This window comes from Gavia stellata, chromosome 13 (assembly GCF_030936135.1).
Source record: "Gavia stellata isolate bGavSte3 chromosome 13, bGavSte3.hap2, whole genome shotgun sequence".
Classification (NCBI taxonomy): Eukaryota; Metazoa; Chordata; class Aves; order Gaviiformes; family Gaviidae; genus Gavia; species Gavia stellata.
The window spans coordinates 16,094,608-16,113,166 of record NC_082606.1 but is presented as its reverse complement, the minus strand read 5'-3'; the positions used below and the strand labels follow the sequence as shown (position 1 = coordinate 16,113,166).

Here is an 18,559-nt window from a genome sequence, read left to right as displayed (position 1 = left end):
CTGTAGCAGCAGGGGTGGTTTACTGCAGCCCAGCTGCAGCTGTTAGGGACATCTGCGCAGGTTTTGCTGGCTTTCCCGCTAGTGCGGGAATACCTGGCTCGGGACATGCACAAAGCGGGTTGATGAGCAGATGTTTATAACCCTAAAGCACCCCTCGGGAGCTTTTGAGAAGTAACAGTTCAAGTCAGGTTATGTTTTTGCACTCAGACTTCAGCAGATAATCATGGTGCTGCTTTCATGCCTGACGTCCCTACCCAGCCCCTCTTCCCCTCCCAGCCGCCCCTCCAAACTCAGCCCATGACCTCTCAGACCAAAAAGAGATCAAGAACCCTCAGATTGTTTTTGTGCCTCTCCAATGTTCTCCTCTCCCCTCAAGAGGCATTAATGGGTACTCAGTGGCAGTGGGAACTGCTCAGAGGTTTTACTAATGACCTGCCTAATAGCATCCAAGCTCCTGTGCTGATGGTGAAGCGGGGCTGCAGGGTCCTCTTGGGGAGGTGCATAAGGGAGCCAAGCCTCAATGCTATTCCCTTTTATTGAAACCACTCATGCCTCCTCTGCTGTGCTCTCCAAGCTCCCCCTGCACTAGTGCCACTTGGCAGGGTCCCTTCCTTTCTCTGGAGTTCATAACCCTCTTCCTACACACACCTACTGAGAGCTGGAGGCTGTGCACAGATGCAGGACCTGGACCCAAACCTCTCAGCAGCTATGGAGCCCTAACAAATGTTATTTGGGAGAGCTGCTCCCAGGAGCAGCTTCACAGCTTGTTTTTCTAGGGAAAGGAGGCAGAAGGGAGAAAGAGTTGGATGTGAGGGGCTGAATGCTCAGCAAAGATGTGGGCATTGAAAAGGTGGGTCAGGAAAGACAGAGAACAGAGGCAAAAATGCAGGAAAATACATCATCAAAAAAACCTTTTCTAAACATAAAATCTCCCAGTTGGTGGTCCAAGAATCAGCACAGATTAGAAGAAGGATGCAGGGAAGGGCTCTCCCAAAGCAGGTGTGCTTCAGGATCAGGCTAGATGCACTCCTCCTTTGCTGTCAGACCTCCATGTCAGAAGCACAGGGTGGCCTTGCTCGGGAGCCCTCCCTGCCAGCATGCTAGCTCTGAAATCCCTCCTTTGTGCTTCACCACTTAACAATTCATTTTGCAAAGCCAAACTCTAAGCCGGAGCAGCTGGGACTGACATCCACTCTATGTCCCAGTCACATCACTAAAGACTCCAGCTTTTGGCCCCTTCTCCCTCTGCCTGCTCCTCTGTGCAGGAGTGGGCTAGGCTTCCCACCACACATAAGACTCCAGGTAACAAATAAAACCTGGGGCCCTGGGCAGGAAAAAGACATGTGTTTCATCCCTCAGCCACTCATCTCCAGCCCTTTCAGCAGGTCCCAAGATGAGGTGGTGAAATAGGACTCTCATCTCTTCATGCACCAGCCTGCAGGCAAACAACTTGCTCTCCTAATTGCCAGCCATGGCTCTCAGGAAGCCAGTTCCCAAGACCTGGATACTGCCTTTTTTACTCCTGCCGAATCCACAGAAGTAAATTATCAATTTCCTGAGCTGCCAGGGTCAAACCAACCAAAGAATGCAAATTACTTTAGACAGGCCAGCCCTCTGGGCTCCTCTGTAATGCCAACAGCCAGGAAGCAGCCTGCTCCAGCACTGGGAGATGCTCCGATACGATCTGCCCTCAGACACAGTTGTAAAACCAGCCCCGTTTACCAAAATCCTTGCAAGAGCAGCAGTGCAGCCAGCTGGGGAGATTCCCTTCCTAGCGATCCTGCAGCCAAGAGCAGCAGTGCTGTCACCAAAGGGCCAGCGTAAAACTGGGACAAACCCTGCTGGGTCTCAAGCAGCCGTGCGGCAGAGCTGCTCTCCCCAGCCCTTACCGGAGCCAGCGGGTTGGCACCGACATCTCCTTCAAATCTGAGCCCTTTCTGGGGAAAAAGCCAGCGTGGGCAGAGCCATTATCTGGGGGGGATAAGGGGTAGGAGGCAGGATGAGGAGAGATTAACTAGGACTTTGCTGCCTGAAGCCAGACAGGCTGCACTGCACAGTTGAGCTGTCGACATGACATTTGTCTGCCCTATGTTACAGGAGACCTTGTTTGGCTGCCAGCTGCCCCTTCTACCTTACAAAGGGGGATTTTACTAGCATTAAGGACTCACCAGTCAGGGCTGAACCCATGACCTACTTACGCTGCCGCAGATATCAGCAGAGCTAATCTGGACCTTACCCTGACCTCGGGACCAGCCCCAAAAAAACAGGGCAGCAGCAATGAAAACTATCCTTCACGGCCGGAGACGCACAAATCGCGCACTGGCTCTGCGATGGGGGCGATGCCAGTGTTTCAGGAGGGCTGTCCCACTGCGGGGATGGTGCTGATGCTGCAAGATCCCCGCAGGATGTGGGTTCAGCCCAGCGGCACAGGCCAGGGCTCCCCGCTGGTTGCCACAGGGGTGCCAGTGCCCCTCACCTCTCCAAACTCACCGTTTGAACCTTTTTCCCCCAAATCAGTTGCTGGGCGCAGCAAGGCCGTTTCCATGCGGATGGCTGTTTCTCGCTGTTGCCATGGCGATGGTGCTGCGCACCAGCAGGCCGGAGGCGGGAGGGCGAGGACCGTATCTCCCCTGCGCTCGCCAAGGGCAGTGGGTACATCTAATCCAGCATCGCTCCATTTTACGCCTTTGAGGAGCACCGAGGAGCTATCAAATGACCAGCTCAGTGGCGGCGAGCAGGCACTTGGAGGGATGCGGTGCTGCCCGCTGCTCTTATTAACAACCTAAAATCATGTTGAACAGCGGCCGGCCGGCTCTGGCAGGGCTTCCCTGCCACCTTCCTGGCTCTCACACAGCCAGTCCGACACATCCCCTGGCTCCAGCACCCCCGGGGTTGGGTTGTCCTCTGGCAAGGCTCAGGCCTGGGGTTGGATGCCAACACCACCAGCACATCCTTACCAGCCCCATCCCATGCAACAGAAGCGTCCGCCCAGTTCATCAGGCACCGGGATGGAGGCAGGGTGCTCTCTTGTATCACTCTGCCTCCCTACCTGAGGCTGTCACAACACGCCTGGATGGAGGAAGGACACTGGCAGATGAGAGGATGAACCTGTGCAAGAGCAGCTTTCAGAGGGGGATGGTGCACTGCCAAGAGCAGGGGCTCAGGAAGTCCTTTGGGCAAAGTCAGGGCTTCTTTGGCCCACGCTTGGCATGTTGCAAAGCTACTGGGGAAAAAGAAAGAAAAAAGCAGCCACGGAGAGTAGAAGTAACATGTTCCTGGCTTTAAAAAGGCTGAATTCAAACTATTTTCTGTGGGTGTCAAAACTAAACTCCAAAGGCTCCAGTTCATACCTGGACGAAGCAGAATGCAGAAAATGCTGGAGGTTTTGTAGTGTTACCCATTACTTTCCATTGCTTTGTTGCCGTTTCTATAGGATTTTCTTCCACAGTGGCAAAATGTTGTGCTGCTCCTCCTCTAGCAAAGCTCCCCCAAAAGGCAATCTCTCCCTGCAGTCCTCCTCCCTCTTGCCTGCCAAGGGCCCTGGGCACCCACCGAGCATCTCCCTGCCATGCTCCTCCAAAACCATCCTCAAATTTTCAGGTGCACTTGGCATCCTCGCAAAACTGAGAGCAGGCAGCAATCCCCCCACTAGCAAACTGCAACAGCTAGAACGTGCTCTAAGAAAGGATTTGACTTCTGTGAGGAGAGAAACAAGAGACACAGTAAAAAATTACCTCTGCACAAATGCAGCAAAGCCTGTGGGCTTGTACAACGTCCTCCACTCCTGGTTAATCAAGCGTTACCCAGATGCTGCAGCACAGCCCTAAGCGTCTGGGACTAGGGGCACTGTGCCCCTTTTCAGTTCTCCTCGCGTGCAGGACCACGGTAGTTGCCCACGAATTACTGGTTTCCAGATTGCTAGTCTAAAACCAGTGTGGTATTTTTATGTCAAAACATCAGGAAAAGAATGTGCAATTCAAGGTTTTTCCCACATCGGTATTTTTCTGAGAACTCATTTCCTTACGCAGTAAGTACAGCTCTTCCCCGAGAGAAATAAAGGAAAATCAGACCTTAGCCAGCAAACAGCTCTAGCAGGGGACACTGCTGCCTGATGAGCAGTCAGCCTGGTGGGCAGGTAGTGCCAGGCTGTTACCGCTACAATGACTGACTTTGCACAGCTCAGCCCACGTCCCCCGCAGCCCTGGAGCAAGGAAAAGAGAAAAAAAAAAATAAAAGCCCTTTCACCATTCCCTCCTCCCAAGGAGTATTTGGCCAGAAAAGCTTTTACAACCATATAACAAGACGGGGAAACACAAGGATTCAGACATATCAACAACCTGGACTCTGAAACTCAGAAAGCAAGGCAAAAGCAAACCCACAAAATCCTGTCCTGTTGCTTGCCCAGAGGACCACCTATTTGCTCTACAGCATGCACCTATCTGATAAAGGTTTACACAAGCAGGAAAGCTGTCAGAGGTCCATATGTCCCACTGCCATCCGGCCTTTACCATCCCTCTGCCCACATCCCTGAGAGAACCCGCAGGAAAAGCTGGCAGAAAAGCGGCAAAACAGAGAACACAAACAAGAAAGACAAAGAGACTTCTTAAAACATCAGAAATCTAATTCTTCTAGCTGGGTCAAAAAGGACCACAGGAAGCATAATAGACACCAGCACCTGAGCAAAAGGAAGGTCCTATAAGTACACTGAGAACAACAGGGAGCTAAATCAGGGCCAGCCACTCAGTGCTGGAAGGTTAATTGAAAGGAGTCTTTAGTAGGGGACACACCATTAACAGATACAAGGTTTGATTCTAACGGGATTTCTGTGGCTCACTGTCTAATGCAGTTTATATAAGAAATATTGCAAGTGTCCTGCTTTTACTACTTTTTTTTTTTTAAAAGCAAAGCCAGCACAAGTAACAAAAGATGGGATTCTGCTGCCAGTCAAACATAGTTTCCAAGTCAAGCATCTCCTTGTCACTTAGCTCTTGAGCCCATGGCTTTTCAGATAGGCACTTTCTCATATGCTCAAGGTCTCCAAAGGAAAGAATCAGAGAACTGCACACACGAAAATGGAGGAAGCGTTCAAAGGAAAGTGGCTTTCAAGCCCAAGATGCAGATGCTTAGAGGAACTAACACAAACAGGGATGCTGCTAGGTTGTTACAGAGCAGCAGCAAACTACAAGGGGATCCCAGAATTTGGGAAGGTCCCATCCTCATGTTCTCAGCCACAATGTTCTGCAAAGCTGCATCGTAGCTGGGAGCAGCACACAGAGGAAAATACTAGTGCCTTAGCCCAACCTAAAAGCAGTGGACAGTTGATGGCTCTTCTGCCAAGCAAGGTGTGTTCAGCTTTCATCTCTTGATCGTGGACCATCAGGAGAAAATGGCCAGAGGGTTAGACAAATGCTATAAATGGAATAAAGGAAGAGTCTCTGAATACAAATTGGGCTAGTAATAATATACAAAGGGCCAAGTAACTGAAGGCCACGAATTTCTCCCCCAACACTAGCTCATGTGGACAAGAATTTCAGAAATCTGTAGTAACTACAGAAATGCATCAGGTAGGAACATCCTTGAGCACACTTGTACTCCAAGTGCCAGGAAGAAGCAGCAAACTCACATGCGATATGCCTGCGTAGTCCAAGACACACCCCTGACGTCTCTTCTTTGCAAAGGGATTCCCATCTGCACCATTAAGATTTTTGGAAGACAATGACAATAAATCAGGCTCTTAAAGCAAATTCTGTTTATTCCATTTTTGTCTTGTGTTGCTAACAAATCTTCATCCTAGCCTAGGAAAAATATCAGGTAGAAAACATCTCCCTTTTCCTCCCGCCCTCCCCCACCATACACACACTTTTTGTTTCTTAAATAAAAGAATCAAAATTTCAAGCATGTGGGGCTTTTCTTTCAATACATTTCTGTAATAAAATTAACTCTGTTGTAGATATAAAATGCAGCAGCCAAGACCAGAGGATCTGCTATGCTACTCCAAGGCAATTAGTACCCAGAATGATCAATCAGTTTGTCTGCAAACATAATAAAAAAATACTTAGCACTTATGCAGCACTTTCTATCCATGAATCTCAAAGTGTTTTACAAAAGCTGAAAATATGGTTTTGGCCTCATTTACAGAGAAGAAAACACCAGCTGGAACAGGAAGAGATTTGCCCCCAGTCACAGAACAATTTAATAGCAGAGGTAAGAACAGGTCTCTGGTCTCTCAGCCCCAAGTCCAACAATCCATGCCATGCTCTCTGCTTCACACAGGACAGCCTGAATTTGGCAAAAGCCCCGACTGCAGAAATGCTGAAGTGGTTTATATTTTTGCCACCAAAAAGCAGTCTAAATGGAGATCTGACAGCTATTTTAGTAAGCACTGACCTCCGAAGGCCGTGATGCCAAGGAGTAAACCCAGCCTTGGATGGAGCTGCTGAGAGCTTTGGAAAAGAAAAAAAAAATAATCTCATACTGGAAGTGTGAACAAATGTGAGAGTGGTGCAGAAGGAGGTAAATCCATGATCTACAACGTGCAAATGATTCTCCACTTGGAGCTTTAATTGAATGTTTGAGGAACAGATCACAGGATAAAAACCTAAAACCTTGACAAATAGTGTTATTAGATGGAGAGGAACCTGGAGCTAAAGCACGCACGGCCTGACACCTCCTCTATTATCAGTCTTCTGACCTGAAGTCGCTCCTGACAGACCTGAGAAACCAACAGTGCAAAGACCAGGAAAAGAACGGTGAAATACGATGTCTTACCCTAGAAATATGTTTAGCAAGGCCAGGAGAGGATAGAAGTACCACGAGACAGAGGGTAAAGGCTGATTCAAGGACCCCAGGGCATCCTCCATTATGAGGTCCACTATTTATGCTGTAAGCAGGCACCAACAACCCACAGTTATTTTCCTATGCATTACCACGCAAAACGAATGCATGACTTCAATACTGTTCTTCGCAGGCACGTGGCCACAACATATCACCCCCAGCCCATTTTGGTCCAAACAAGACACCCTTTAAAAGTAGAGGGTCTCCCATGTATAAGCACCAATTTTCTAATAACCCCTCTGTTCCTCCCATGGGAATGGAACAACAGCAGGCTCCAGCTTCCAATGGAGCACCTCGCGATGCTGGGGATGGTTGCACTGCCTGGCAGCACACAGTCATAAACCAGCCCGTGTGCAGAAAACCCCAAATGTTAGCCTACAACCAAAAACTCCATTTTTAAGACAGAAAGGCAGGCCAGCATCTTTAACAGCCCACAGAGGCAGGTAATATTACACCCAGGAGCTTATTTTATCAGCAGCATAAACACTGCAGTGGTTCAGTCAGCGTCGACACACCAGCCAGCTGTGCTCTGAAGCCTGGGAACAGCAAATCGGGTTCTCACAGAGAACAGATAATCAAACAGGGATAGGTAAGCAACCTAAGTCAACAAGCTCATGTCCTAACTGCAAACCTGCAGCAATGCACATTAATTCAGGTCTCCACCCTCTTTTCTGGGGAAACCCAAATGCTACTAATTCTCTACTCTCGTACTCCAGCACACAGAAGGGTGCCAGCAGCTGGGTCTCCTCCTCAGCAGCAGAACCCGCAGATGGCCATGAGGATTCACCCCCATCCTGCAGAAAAGTCCTTCCAAAGTGAGAAAGGAGCTGCTGTTGCTCCCCACAACCCTTCCCAGCCACCTGTTTTCCTTCTGTGCCCACCTTCTCGTGCACTAGAGAGACAGCCAGCTGCCCTGGCTTTCTGGTATTAAAACATCACCTTTCACTTAGGAGCTTTTACAGATACTAAGGCACAAAGACTAAGTGACTTGCATAAGAGCCAGGAACACGCCTCATGTCTCTGAATTGCAGTGATTTCTCACATCTTTTTTTCCTGACCTCTTGCATATTAAAATCATGTGAATAGATTGTGTGGATGAGAACAGGACTTCATTTCCCTAGTAATACTGAAGATACAAACACGAGTAGCTGTACTTCTAAGCCCTCCCCATGGCTTCCATCCATTCCTTCTGTGACAGGCTGTTTGGGTCGACAAGGTAGGAGAACATCAGTGCAGAAGGGAGCACTCCACAGATGTGTTGCAAAGCTCCATCTTTGCCATCCTAAGACCTACAACAGGAGAGAAAATGGACACGCCTCAGGGAAGAGAGGAAAGGAACCTCCGCTACACTTTGTTCATCAACAGGAATAGGGAACAACAGCAGCGCTTAATGTAGCGGGACGTCCGCAGTACAAACAGGGTCAGAAGAAACATTCACAGGCCTAACTTGAGCAGATCGGCTTTCCACAGCTGAGGGTCCTGTGAGATGCCAGCTGGTAGGAGCTCCCAGGTCAGGTTTCTTGAGTGACGGTTTGGTTTCCTAGAAGGCGCGAGTGTCTGGCTTTGATGCATCTGTGGCAGAGGAGCTGCCCCAGCTACATGTCATACTACGTGCAGCTGTGCCTCATGTGGAAGTTAACCACGTACTCTGCGTTAGTGCGCTGCACTGAGATGGCAAAGGGCTCGAAGGGGTGGAAGGTGAAGGCAACCAGGCGTCGCACTGTGTGATTGATGGGTCGCCCCAGGAGTCCCGCCTGGATCTCAAACTTCAGGAGGCCAGAATCACGAGCGTAAAATCTGAAAGGAAGAGAAAGACAATTATGGCTGTTCCTGACTATTGACTTTGCCATCTGGGCTCTTCACACATAGAGACAAGTGCCTTGTTCAACCTCTGGTACTCCCTCAGGGGCAGGAGGTCCTCAGCTGGGTGTCTGGCTCTTGGCTACACAGGAAAGTCCCTCCCGGGGCAGCTAGTTTTCCACTGTCTAGAAGAGCTTGACTTCATTTTAGTATCATCAGTGACAGAACTCTGCCTGTCATTTTGGTGGACATAGATGACTTCACAAGAGGGAATAAGTTTGGTCCAGATCCCACCTGTGCTGGCTCTCCATCCTCTCTTAATGCAAGCTGCTCCCCTCAATCCCCAATGCAGATATACCATACAGAATTGAGCTCATTTCCCTTGGCAATGGCCTTCACTCCAAGTGTAAGGCCACCCCTTTCCGATCCTGCTGCTGCCAGGTAGGCTTTACGCTGCTGCACTTGTGCCTCACTACATCCCTGTTCAGTCGAGGAAGGTGAACAGCTGGATCCAGTTCTGCTCAAGGGCACCAAGTGGTACTTTACAGTTCAAGCCAGACTTTGCAGTTCCTTTTAGATTTCCATCGAAAACGCATTAAAAAGATAGGCTGGGCAGGAAGTACCTGGTGGATCACAACAAGAGCAGAGGTCACGGAAAACCTTGCATCCTTTTGCTGTCACCCACAAACCGGCCTGTGGGTCCAGCTCATTTGTGTCTCCAAACAGGTGAGCTCTGAAACATAGCTTCAGCACAAAGCAACACTGCCGAGGGGACGAGGCAAACAGTGCTGAAGAGACAGGCGAGTCTAGGAAGCTCTTTGCTTCTTTCACCTTCTCTGCATACTCTGTGTAACCGACATAAGCCCAAGTAACCCCACTATCCTGTGCTGCTGTGGGAACAAGGGGACACCCTGCAATGACCCCACCCTCCCCAAGACTTTGGTGGAGGTTTCTGGGATGTGGTAGTGGAGGTTTCTGGATGTGGTATCTTCACAAAGCAGCTGGGCTCTAACTCAAGTCCTCACCCTGAAGTTGCCTCAGTTCCTTAGACCATTTTCTCTGCTCTTTCACTTTCAGGCACAGAATTGCCATTTTGCCTCCCAGTTGTTTCCTTTTCCACCATCACTTAGTACATGTGGGTATTTTACATTTTCCTCTGGTTTTAACTCAGAGAATGCTTTTAATATCAGAGCACATTTCTCCCCCGCCAGCAATACGATGCACTCAGCTCTCAGCTTGGAAGAACAGGTGATGACAGATACAGGCGAAGTTGTTTCAGGAGCAGACATACTACACATTTTAACAACACAACCTATCAAGAACCTCATGTTCTTCCTGAAGGGCCACTCTCCTCTCCCTTCCTCTGAATCAAAGTGCCAGCCAGCCCTGCCTGAAAATTGCGCACAAGAACCCAGCAAGAGAGTCACAATCTTGGTATTTGGCTTTTCAAAAAGCCCTTTCCCTCCTACGCAAGGCTGGGTATGCAGAGGGTCATTCTTTAAATAAAGCACAGTCCCCCGGCTGCTCCTCTCTCTCCCCAATTCACAATAATTTACTACTCAAGATGAAGCTCCCTGTAATCTCAAAGATGTGCTCAGTTTGGTATTTTTAAATCTATTTTTAAAAGTGCTCTGCAATCAGAGGCCATTTCCATGGGCTCTCACTCTGGGGATAAATTAGGCACTGCAATATAAAATTGTATGTCAACAGAAACAGCAAGACCAGCCTTTTCAAACTGTATGAAAATGGAAGATTTATCTGCAGACCAATTTTTTGGTTAAATGGCTCCTTATTAGCCATCTAGATGGATTTTAGAGACCCCCTACTATTGGTAAGGCTGTGTTAGAGCCTCTTCTTCACAAGTGCCGTCATTTCACCCAGAGAATATCTCTTCAAACCTCCTGAAAAGATACTGGAAGACTGCGGCGATGGGGAACCTAAAGTCCTTCCCTCCCGAGAGCGAACAGCCACTGGTGTCTCAAGTAGCCAGAGACAAGAGCTGAACCTTCTGGGATGCAGAAAGGCACTAAGGGTTAAAAGGACACAGTGCACAGAGGCATGCTGAAACCTATGTGTAAAAGGTACAGAGGCCTTCCTATCTTGCACATTGTGCCAGGAAACTGCACACAGATTATAACACACTTAGCTGCTGAAGGGTTTTGCATTCCAGCCAATTATAAGACTTACATTACAAATCCTGTGGCCCCTCATTTCCAAGCCCTCTAACCACAACAGGCAGCAGCATTATTTTATTAATCCCTTTGTTTTGCATTCGAGAAAAACAGCAGCACTGTTTCAGCTACTGAATGGTTAAGGTTAGTGCCTCGTCTTCTGTTTACTTTCCAAAAACCAGGAGCCCCACCGCTCCCAGGCCCTATTCAAGTCCTAATTGACTCTGCACAGCTTTGAGTTTTAAAAGCTCTGGCTCTGAAATGCCGGTTTGCTCAGGGGAGGGAGGGAGGGAAGGTGGCACTTCGCTTTGTTTACTACAAAGACGTAACCACAGCAAATGACTGCGGTTTTGCTCCCTTTTGTCTGCCAGAGCCATATGCAGGTTGGCACTGGCAAACAACTGCCGCCCTGCAAGTTTTCCCAACGTCAAGCATGACAAGGAGGAAAGGGCAGGCTTTTCTCTGCAGATAACATGGGAGCTGGAGATCAAACCAAATCATACAGGCAGAAAAATCAATTAAATATACATAATTTGGGAATTGAGAGTGCAGGAATAATCAGAGGTTCCCCACCACCTGAGTCAGGGCCAGGGGAGACATGAAACCACTTTTTGAGAATGCATTGATGAAAATAAAGTTGGGACACCAGCCAGAACGGTCTCCCTAGGCTGCCTCAGCCCCCAACATGTAGGCAGTCACTAAACAAAGCACTTAGGCATTGAAGGCTCTCTTTGTTTTCAGAGCATAGGTTTGCTTTTGCAGTACTGTAATTGGAAAGACTATTCTCCCTGAAGAACTCAGCCTCTTTGAGCCTTTCAGGCCAGAGTTGTTGGATTTTTAACCATTACTACTTACAGCCATGGCTGCAGCCAACAAAAAGAAATAAACAGTCCTGGTGTTTCTGCAAGAAGCATTGCAAACCTTATTCCCAAGCCTGGGCTTATTCTTTCTGCCAGCATCAAAGACTCAGGGAGAAGAGGCACAGAATGGCCCTTACACCTGGCTAAAACTCCTACTAGAGAAACAAATTTCCTATAGATCACAGGAAGAAGGGGGGTATGAAGAGGACTACAGCTCCCAGGGTGAGAACTGTAAACAAGGAAAGTCTGAAAATAGCTAAATCAATACCACAAGCATTCTGAATAACACCAAACCCAGCTGCTATTTTATTCACAGGACAAACGAGATCATCCTTGCCAGCTAAACCCATGTGCTCAAAAGGGATTCTTCCAGCACAGGAACGCAGGCATCCAGAACATCACACTGCAGCCCAAACACAAAGGCAGGACTACAAGAAGAAAAGGAGGAACAAAAACATTCATACAGAAAAGGCTTAGGCTTCGCTACCCAAACCTTCCCCAGGGCAGCTCAGCAAGAAGACCTGAAGACCCCTCCCACACACAAGATAAATCAGTTATTGCAAGGAGGGAGGCCAAGGTTTGTGGGACTCGTGAAACGAGGGATGTCAAAAGAGAAAGCCCTCAATTACACACTTCTCTGTACATTTGGTGCCACATGGCAGGTTTAGAGTTACTCTCACACTGCCTTCCTTACACACAGCTTCTTGGCCTGTTCCATACCTTATAGGGTGATCACCACAGGTCTTGGGCCGCTCCATGACTGACACCCACTTGTCATCATAGCTGAAAAGAGAGAGGTCGAGGTATGGGCTGCCACTGTATGACTGGGCGCTGATCGGGAGCTGGCCCAGCAGCCTCCGCACGGCCTCCGTGTGCCCTCCATACTTGGCATTCACGATAGTGTCTTTGAACCTGTAGCAAACCAAGAAACAGGTTTTACTCACAAAGGCCACAGGTGAACAGCACAGCTTAAATAAACTAAGGAGGAAAACTGATAGGGAAAGAAAAACAGCAGCAGTGTAAGAACCAAACCAGCTTATTTCCAAAGATGTATCACAGGTGATTCAAGCATCAACCAGTTCTGGTGACCTTTCTATCCTCCCTCATCATTACTGTTTCTGCTCTGAAAGTCCAAACTGACAGAAGGACAAGACTGTGCCTACCTACAAGGTCTGGCCCCAGCTGCTCTGCAGTACAGGAAATGAACAGGATCAGAAAAAGGGAGAGATGAATTAGCAGCTTATCAGTCAATCCAAGTTTTACTATGAAGCCTGGAAAAACCATAAGCAAAAGCCAGAAGTTTTCACAGTAACAGTTGAGCCCTTAATGTTGACTTGAGAATCCCCCTCTCTCTAGCTACTATGTTTTAAATGTGTAAAGGGAGAAACCTTAGATGGGGAAGAACCTTTACAAGAAGCCCAATGCTCTTCTGAAACTACAGTTTCAGAGCTGAAAGTTCTTCCTGGTGGAGAGATTAACACAGGCTAGATTTCTCTTTCCAAGTAAAATTTGAGCCTTCCGTGTGCAAGAAAGTCAGATCAGCTGCACGGATGTCATACATCAGGGAGGGTAAAACACTTCCATTTGACCAGAAATACTCAGCCAAAAGTCAGCTTGCTGTGGATTATGCTCTATTATACTTCGCTATATAAGTTAAACACTCCTGTTACATGCCCTTGTAGCCAAGGGGATTAAAAGATTCTCCTCTCTAACACAAGGCAGGAGCTGCCCTTTGGGTGTTTGCGGTGAGCTCTCTCATTCTCTTTCCCACTAAGCACTATGGATTTCCTGACAGGCAGCTCTAGAAAGTTACAGAGAGAGTCAACTTCCTCTTCCTTGCGTGATGTCAACCTAAAATCAACAGAAGCTTCATGCCCGTAAGTGATTGCCAAGTACTTTGGATGATGTGAAACAAGTCACTGGAAGAACAAAACACCCTGACTCACATAAATATATATTCCAAGAGAAATAACACACTCTGCCTCATTAAAACCACATTTGACTGTTAAAGCACATTCTAGAAACCCAGGTTATTTTTCTATTTTGCTCAGCTTTCACAATAGGTCTAGGCAAATGAGTTTTCTTTCTCTTAGCACAGTTTGACAAGAACCACAAGCTTGTGACTGATGCTGGAGAAAATGCTACAGAACCCAGTTTGATGTACACTAAATTCAGAGAACACCACTTGGCAAAATACATCCAATTAGATGATGCTAACATCTTGACAAATCTTATCTTCAGGGACCTAAGCTACTGGTCAGTAATACTTTAATAACCTCCAGAAGAGTTACAGCTCAAGGAGAGCCGGAAACATCTTTCCCTCAAAATTCCTTTTCCTTCTTCTAAGCACTGAATTGCCCCGGCTTTGTTCCTTCCTGTAACTAGACAGATGCTGTGGAATATAAAATCAGATGCATGAGGCTGCAAGATGAACAATGTACAAGCCAGATCCTTGCATCACCCAGCGACTAAAGGAACTGGTTTTCTGAGGGTTGCCGTCATTATTTGATACTAGCCTTCAGCTGACGGGGGCGAGCGTTTGTCTATATGGTATAAAGCATGCTCCGAATGGCTCACCGGCGCTGGATCTGCCTAGCAAAGTTGTTGCTGGAAGCTGAGCAGGGGAACTGGACCGCCTCACTGTGCAGAGTGGCATTCCTGAAGAGGTCACAGAAGTTCTCAAACAGCTCCAGCAGCTCATCGGACGTATTCTCGAATACAGCAATAACCTCTGTGGTCACCATGTTGTACACAACGAAGAACGAAGGCTGGGGAGAGAGGCATAGGCAGTGGTTACCCAGGAGAGCACAGGTGGGGAAGCCGTCCCTTCCTTCTCCCCGCATGACACCGCAGACACTATCCAAATTTCTCTGCAGTGCAGGAGAATCCCACATCCTCACACTAATCCATTCTGCTATTCAAATGCCTCAACAGGTACCAAATTATCCACCTCTTAACTGCAATTATTTATTAATTGGCTTCCAATTTTTCAACTCAAACTGGATGTCAGTATTTCTGTTTTCTCTTCCTCTCTGCCCTCCACCAAATCCAAAACACTTTCTAAAGTGCCAAATTTAATTTTCATTCCTGCTGACAAAATTATTTTAAATCCAGTGCTAGCTGGCCACAAATTATTTTTTCCCTTTGCGTAGAGACATTCTTTTCTTCCCCTTCTTAATATTTCCATCACACAGAGATGAGCCTTTTTAGCGTACTGTGCGCTACAGCACTGCCCACAAAAAGTTGTGCCCTCCAGGTACCCTGCCGGCACAGAAATGAAAATCTGAAAGACACTAACGACTTCTTTTTAACGCTGACATTGACCCGCAAGAAGGCCCAGGCACCGTGCTGTGGAGTGGCAATGGTTGTGTTTCATGGCACAAACAAGCAAGAAATGTGGAAAAAGGTGACATTGTGTCAGCACAGCTATGTCGAAGGGAGAGGACATTCCTATCCTATTGGGAAGGGGCAGATTTAATCCTTCGTCATCACAGGTAGCTTTCATTAGAGACAGTAGTGCTAACACCACAGCATCCCAAAGTAAGAACTTGCCCCTACTTCAAAGGTAACTAAATCCCATGGTATATGCACATATCTGGTTAAATCTTCTGTCAATAAAGGCAATTTCTAAATGCTTCACCTCCTGCTCCCAAACAATGCTCAGGGATGATGGCAGGCAGTCTGCCCACCTGCAAATATCACAAGGTTTGTTTGTTTTACAGCCCCAAAATAAATTGTGATAATACAATCCAGCCCCCACATGCCAAAACTAAGCACGCTACATGAGGTTACTCACTAGACTACTGCCTGAGGAAAGGGAAGCCCTTCTGAAATACAGGGTTGGAGCAGAGAGAAAATAAGAGGAGACGGCAGAAGGGAAAACTATTTACATCATTGAAGATTGCAGGGAGTATCCTCCAACCTTAAATAAAAAAGTTCCTTTGTCAGGTTAGGACACAGACACATCAACAGGATACCCCTGACCAGAAAAACTACCCTCATTGCTTTTTAGCAGCACCTGTAACACAAGCAGAACGTCGTCACAGCATGGGTGCCAAAAGTCGAGAGTCACAGAAATCACGCAGCAAAGCTGGCAAGTCTATCAACACAAGCCTAGAACAACAACAACAACAAACCCCAAGCTACATATACACAGCACGTGATTAAAAATCTTGAAGGATTCAGTGCAGACTGTGACTTTATACAAGCAACCCACAAGCATGAACAGCGACTTCCTCAACCTTACTGGCAGAGAGCCAGAAAGAAGAGCGGAGCCTGAAATTATATGAAACCTCATGTTCCTCTCTGATAGATGGAAGAAAAATCAGAGCTTTAGGTATTTTGTAAGCCAAGTTTTTTTTCTCCAGGAAGCCCTAACACAAAGCCTGCATTCAGGCAGGTCTGCAGAGACTGCTCCACATCTGGAATTATCTCCTGAAAGAACCGAGAAATGAGATGCTTTTCCTCCAGCAGAAAACACACTGCCTGAGGAACGCCACAAACAAACCACAACCTGCATCTTAAAGTAACCCTCGAGTGAAGCGAGTCAAGAGCCCACTGCAACAAGCCAGGCACAAAAGCCTTGGTAACCACAGCAGAAAGCAGAGCTGAGCCTACCACAAACATTTACATCAGTCAGGAGCACCATTCCACATACCAGCAATGAGCAGAACGCTGTTCATTTCTTCCAGGATCTAAGTCCTGGATCTCGCAGATAGGGAGGAAGAGAAGGGTATGAAAGAAAAAACAAACACCAGGGGAAAAATCAGACCTACATGCAGCACTGGAGATTTATTAAAAATTCTTGCTAAATACTTTCAACAGAATAAAAACCAAACAGATTAAAGAATAATAGAACAGGTTAAAAAAAAATCCTTCTTGGTTTCACAGAGCTCAAAACCTGACCACCACTCTAACAGTAGCGAAAAGAGATGATCAGCCTGTGGAATGGTGAAACATCTGGAGGAACTCAGCACTGATTGAGCTACATTTGCTTTAATTCGACTTCTTCAGTGCTAAACTGAAAGGAGAAGCAGTTGGCACATTAGCTAGATCTAAGAGCTGCTACTCCAATTTGGAGAGTTCATAAATACTATCTCTCACTGAAGCTTGAAAGAGTAAGTATGTAGGCAGAACAGAAAAGGTAATTCTACTGGGGAAACATGAAGACTATTATATTTGAAAAACATGCTTGGAGATACATGAGAAAAGGGAGAGACTACCTGTACAATATAAGTGTACTGTATGAAATATCAGCTAAAGAAAAATCAGCTGGGGATTTGGGAGGGGAAGAGGGTTGTACAGCATCTATGAGCACAGGGAACAATCCCTGGAGAAAGGGGGCTCGATAACCACATCAGAGCTTTCCTCTCTCATTTTTAGTTGAGAAGGAAGCGATGAAATTATGAGAGCAAAAGATAAGAAAGTTGTTTGATATCAGAGGCGTCCAATGTTCACACAGGAATGAAGTACCAGGGATCCTAAACAACACTGACAGGCTTAGCTAAGAAAGGCAGTTCACAGCATTGTACCTGCTTGAGCACTTGCCCCAAAGCAACGAGGTAGGCAGGCAGTACCTGGGAAGGATCCGTCACCCGCAGCGTGACCACGTCTTCACTAGTGTATTTGATAAATAGATGGTTCTCATCCAAAAGCTGCATCTTCCACATGCGGAGCTGCCTCAACTGATCAAAGTACTGGAAGAACCTTCTTTTTGCTATAGCGCTTCCGTCCTGCTCAGCCCTTCTCCACAGGTACACCAGCAGCCTGTGCTTCAAAGAGTTTATGAAGGGCTCTTTGTAGGGGTTGGCCATCCCCGTCTGAGTGTCCCGCTGCACCTCGGGATACACCGCAGACAAAGTCAGGAGATCGTCCTCATAGCAGAAGCGGCCAATAGTCCGTACATCAATGAACGTACCCTCAGGTGTTACTTGAAAGACGTGAATAGTCTGTTGCTGCACAGAGAGAATGGCCAAGATGTTCTTATAGAGGTACAGCCCCTGGTTGTGAGACAGGATGACTTTGTCACATTTGAAAGTCCGTGTGTCACAAAGTCTGCCCGTGTGGAGGTCTATGATATGCAAGGAATAATCCTCCAAGGGGGACCGGGGATTAGGGGTCACCGACTCACTGTTGCGGTAAACTTCGAAGAACGGAGGGTGAGGTTCCTCAGGCAGGTATGCGGCAGAGCCGACGATCACATACCGACAATCGTCAGTGAACAAGCTGCACTCGCGGTTCAAGTGCTCCCCATTGGAGGCCACGTTGGTGATATGGAGCAGGACAAAGAACCGTTCAAAAAGCCGCCCCCGGATGTTGACAGATCTTTGGTCATTGCCATTGGCCAGGATCTCTCCCTCATAGCCTTGCAGGAGGTCTTCCGCTGCTTGGCAGCCTTGGTACTCGTAGATCTCCAGAGAGGTCTGGTCAGAGGAGAAGGCGATGAAGTAGCGGCCATCAGGGGAGAACTTGCGCAAGAAGCAGGGTGGCTTCTCCACGTTGACGACAGTGAAGTTGGGGAAGACGTTCTGGTGGAAGACGCGGACTTGGTGCCAGTGGGTGCCGGCTTTGCCTGAGCTGATCCGACGGCGCTCCAGGCGGTGGATGACATTCTGGTTCTGGATGCGGCGGGGCCTGATTGTGGGGGCATCATGGTCCATGGTCAGAGCTCTACTTCATCTTCACCCTGCCAGGGAGACAGCACACATGTGCCCTGGGACCAAACAGAGACGGGGGGAGAATTCAGGGTACTGGGGGACCTGCTTGCATGGACAGGGTCGGTGAAAGCACCATAGCACCCAGGAAGGGTTGGCTAAAAGGTGCAGACTCACTTTTGGAAGGAGGCAGAAGACACAAGAGGATGCTGGGGGCAGGTGGAGAGACTGGGAGAAAGAC

General features: G+C 47.8%; 1 protein-coding gene across 1 annotated transcript; it reads right to left on the bottom strand.

Annotated features, from left to right (window-relative positions):
• Window positions 1-8,441: 8,441 nt before the first annotated feature.
• On the bottom strand, window positions 8,442-18,324 carry DET1 (DET1 partner of COP1 E3 ubiquitin ligase). Its single transcript, XM_009817455.2, has 4 exons — window positions 17,242-18,324; window positions 14,243-14,433; window positions 12,386-12,577; window positions 8,442-8,631 (listed from the first exon to the last, which is right to left on the bottom strand). The coding sequence occupies exons 1-4, from the start codon at window positions 18,322-18,324 to the stop codon at window positions 8,442-8,444; spliced, it is 1,656 nt and encodes a 551-aa protein (XP_009815757.2).
• Between the last annotated feature and the right edge of the window lie 235 nt (window positions 18,325-18,559).

Coding starts and splice junctions, on each gene's coding strand:
- DET1 (XM_009817455.2), bottom strand. CDS start 18,324: ATGGACCATGATGCCCCCACAATCAGGCCCCGCCGCATCCAGAACCAG. Junction 14,434..17,241: donor GGGTGACGGATCCTTCCCAG/GTACTGCCTGCC, acceptor CTCTCTCCCCAG/CCTTCGTTCTTCGTTGTGTA. Junction 8,632..12,385: donor TGTGGTGATCACCCTATAAG/GTATGGAACAGG, acceptor TCTTCCTTTCAG/ATTTTACGCTCGTGATTCTG.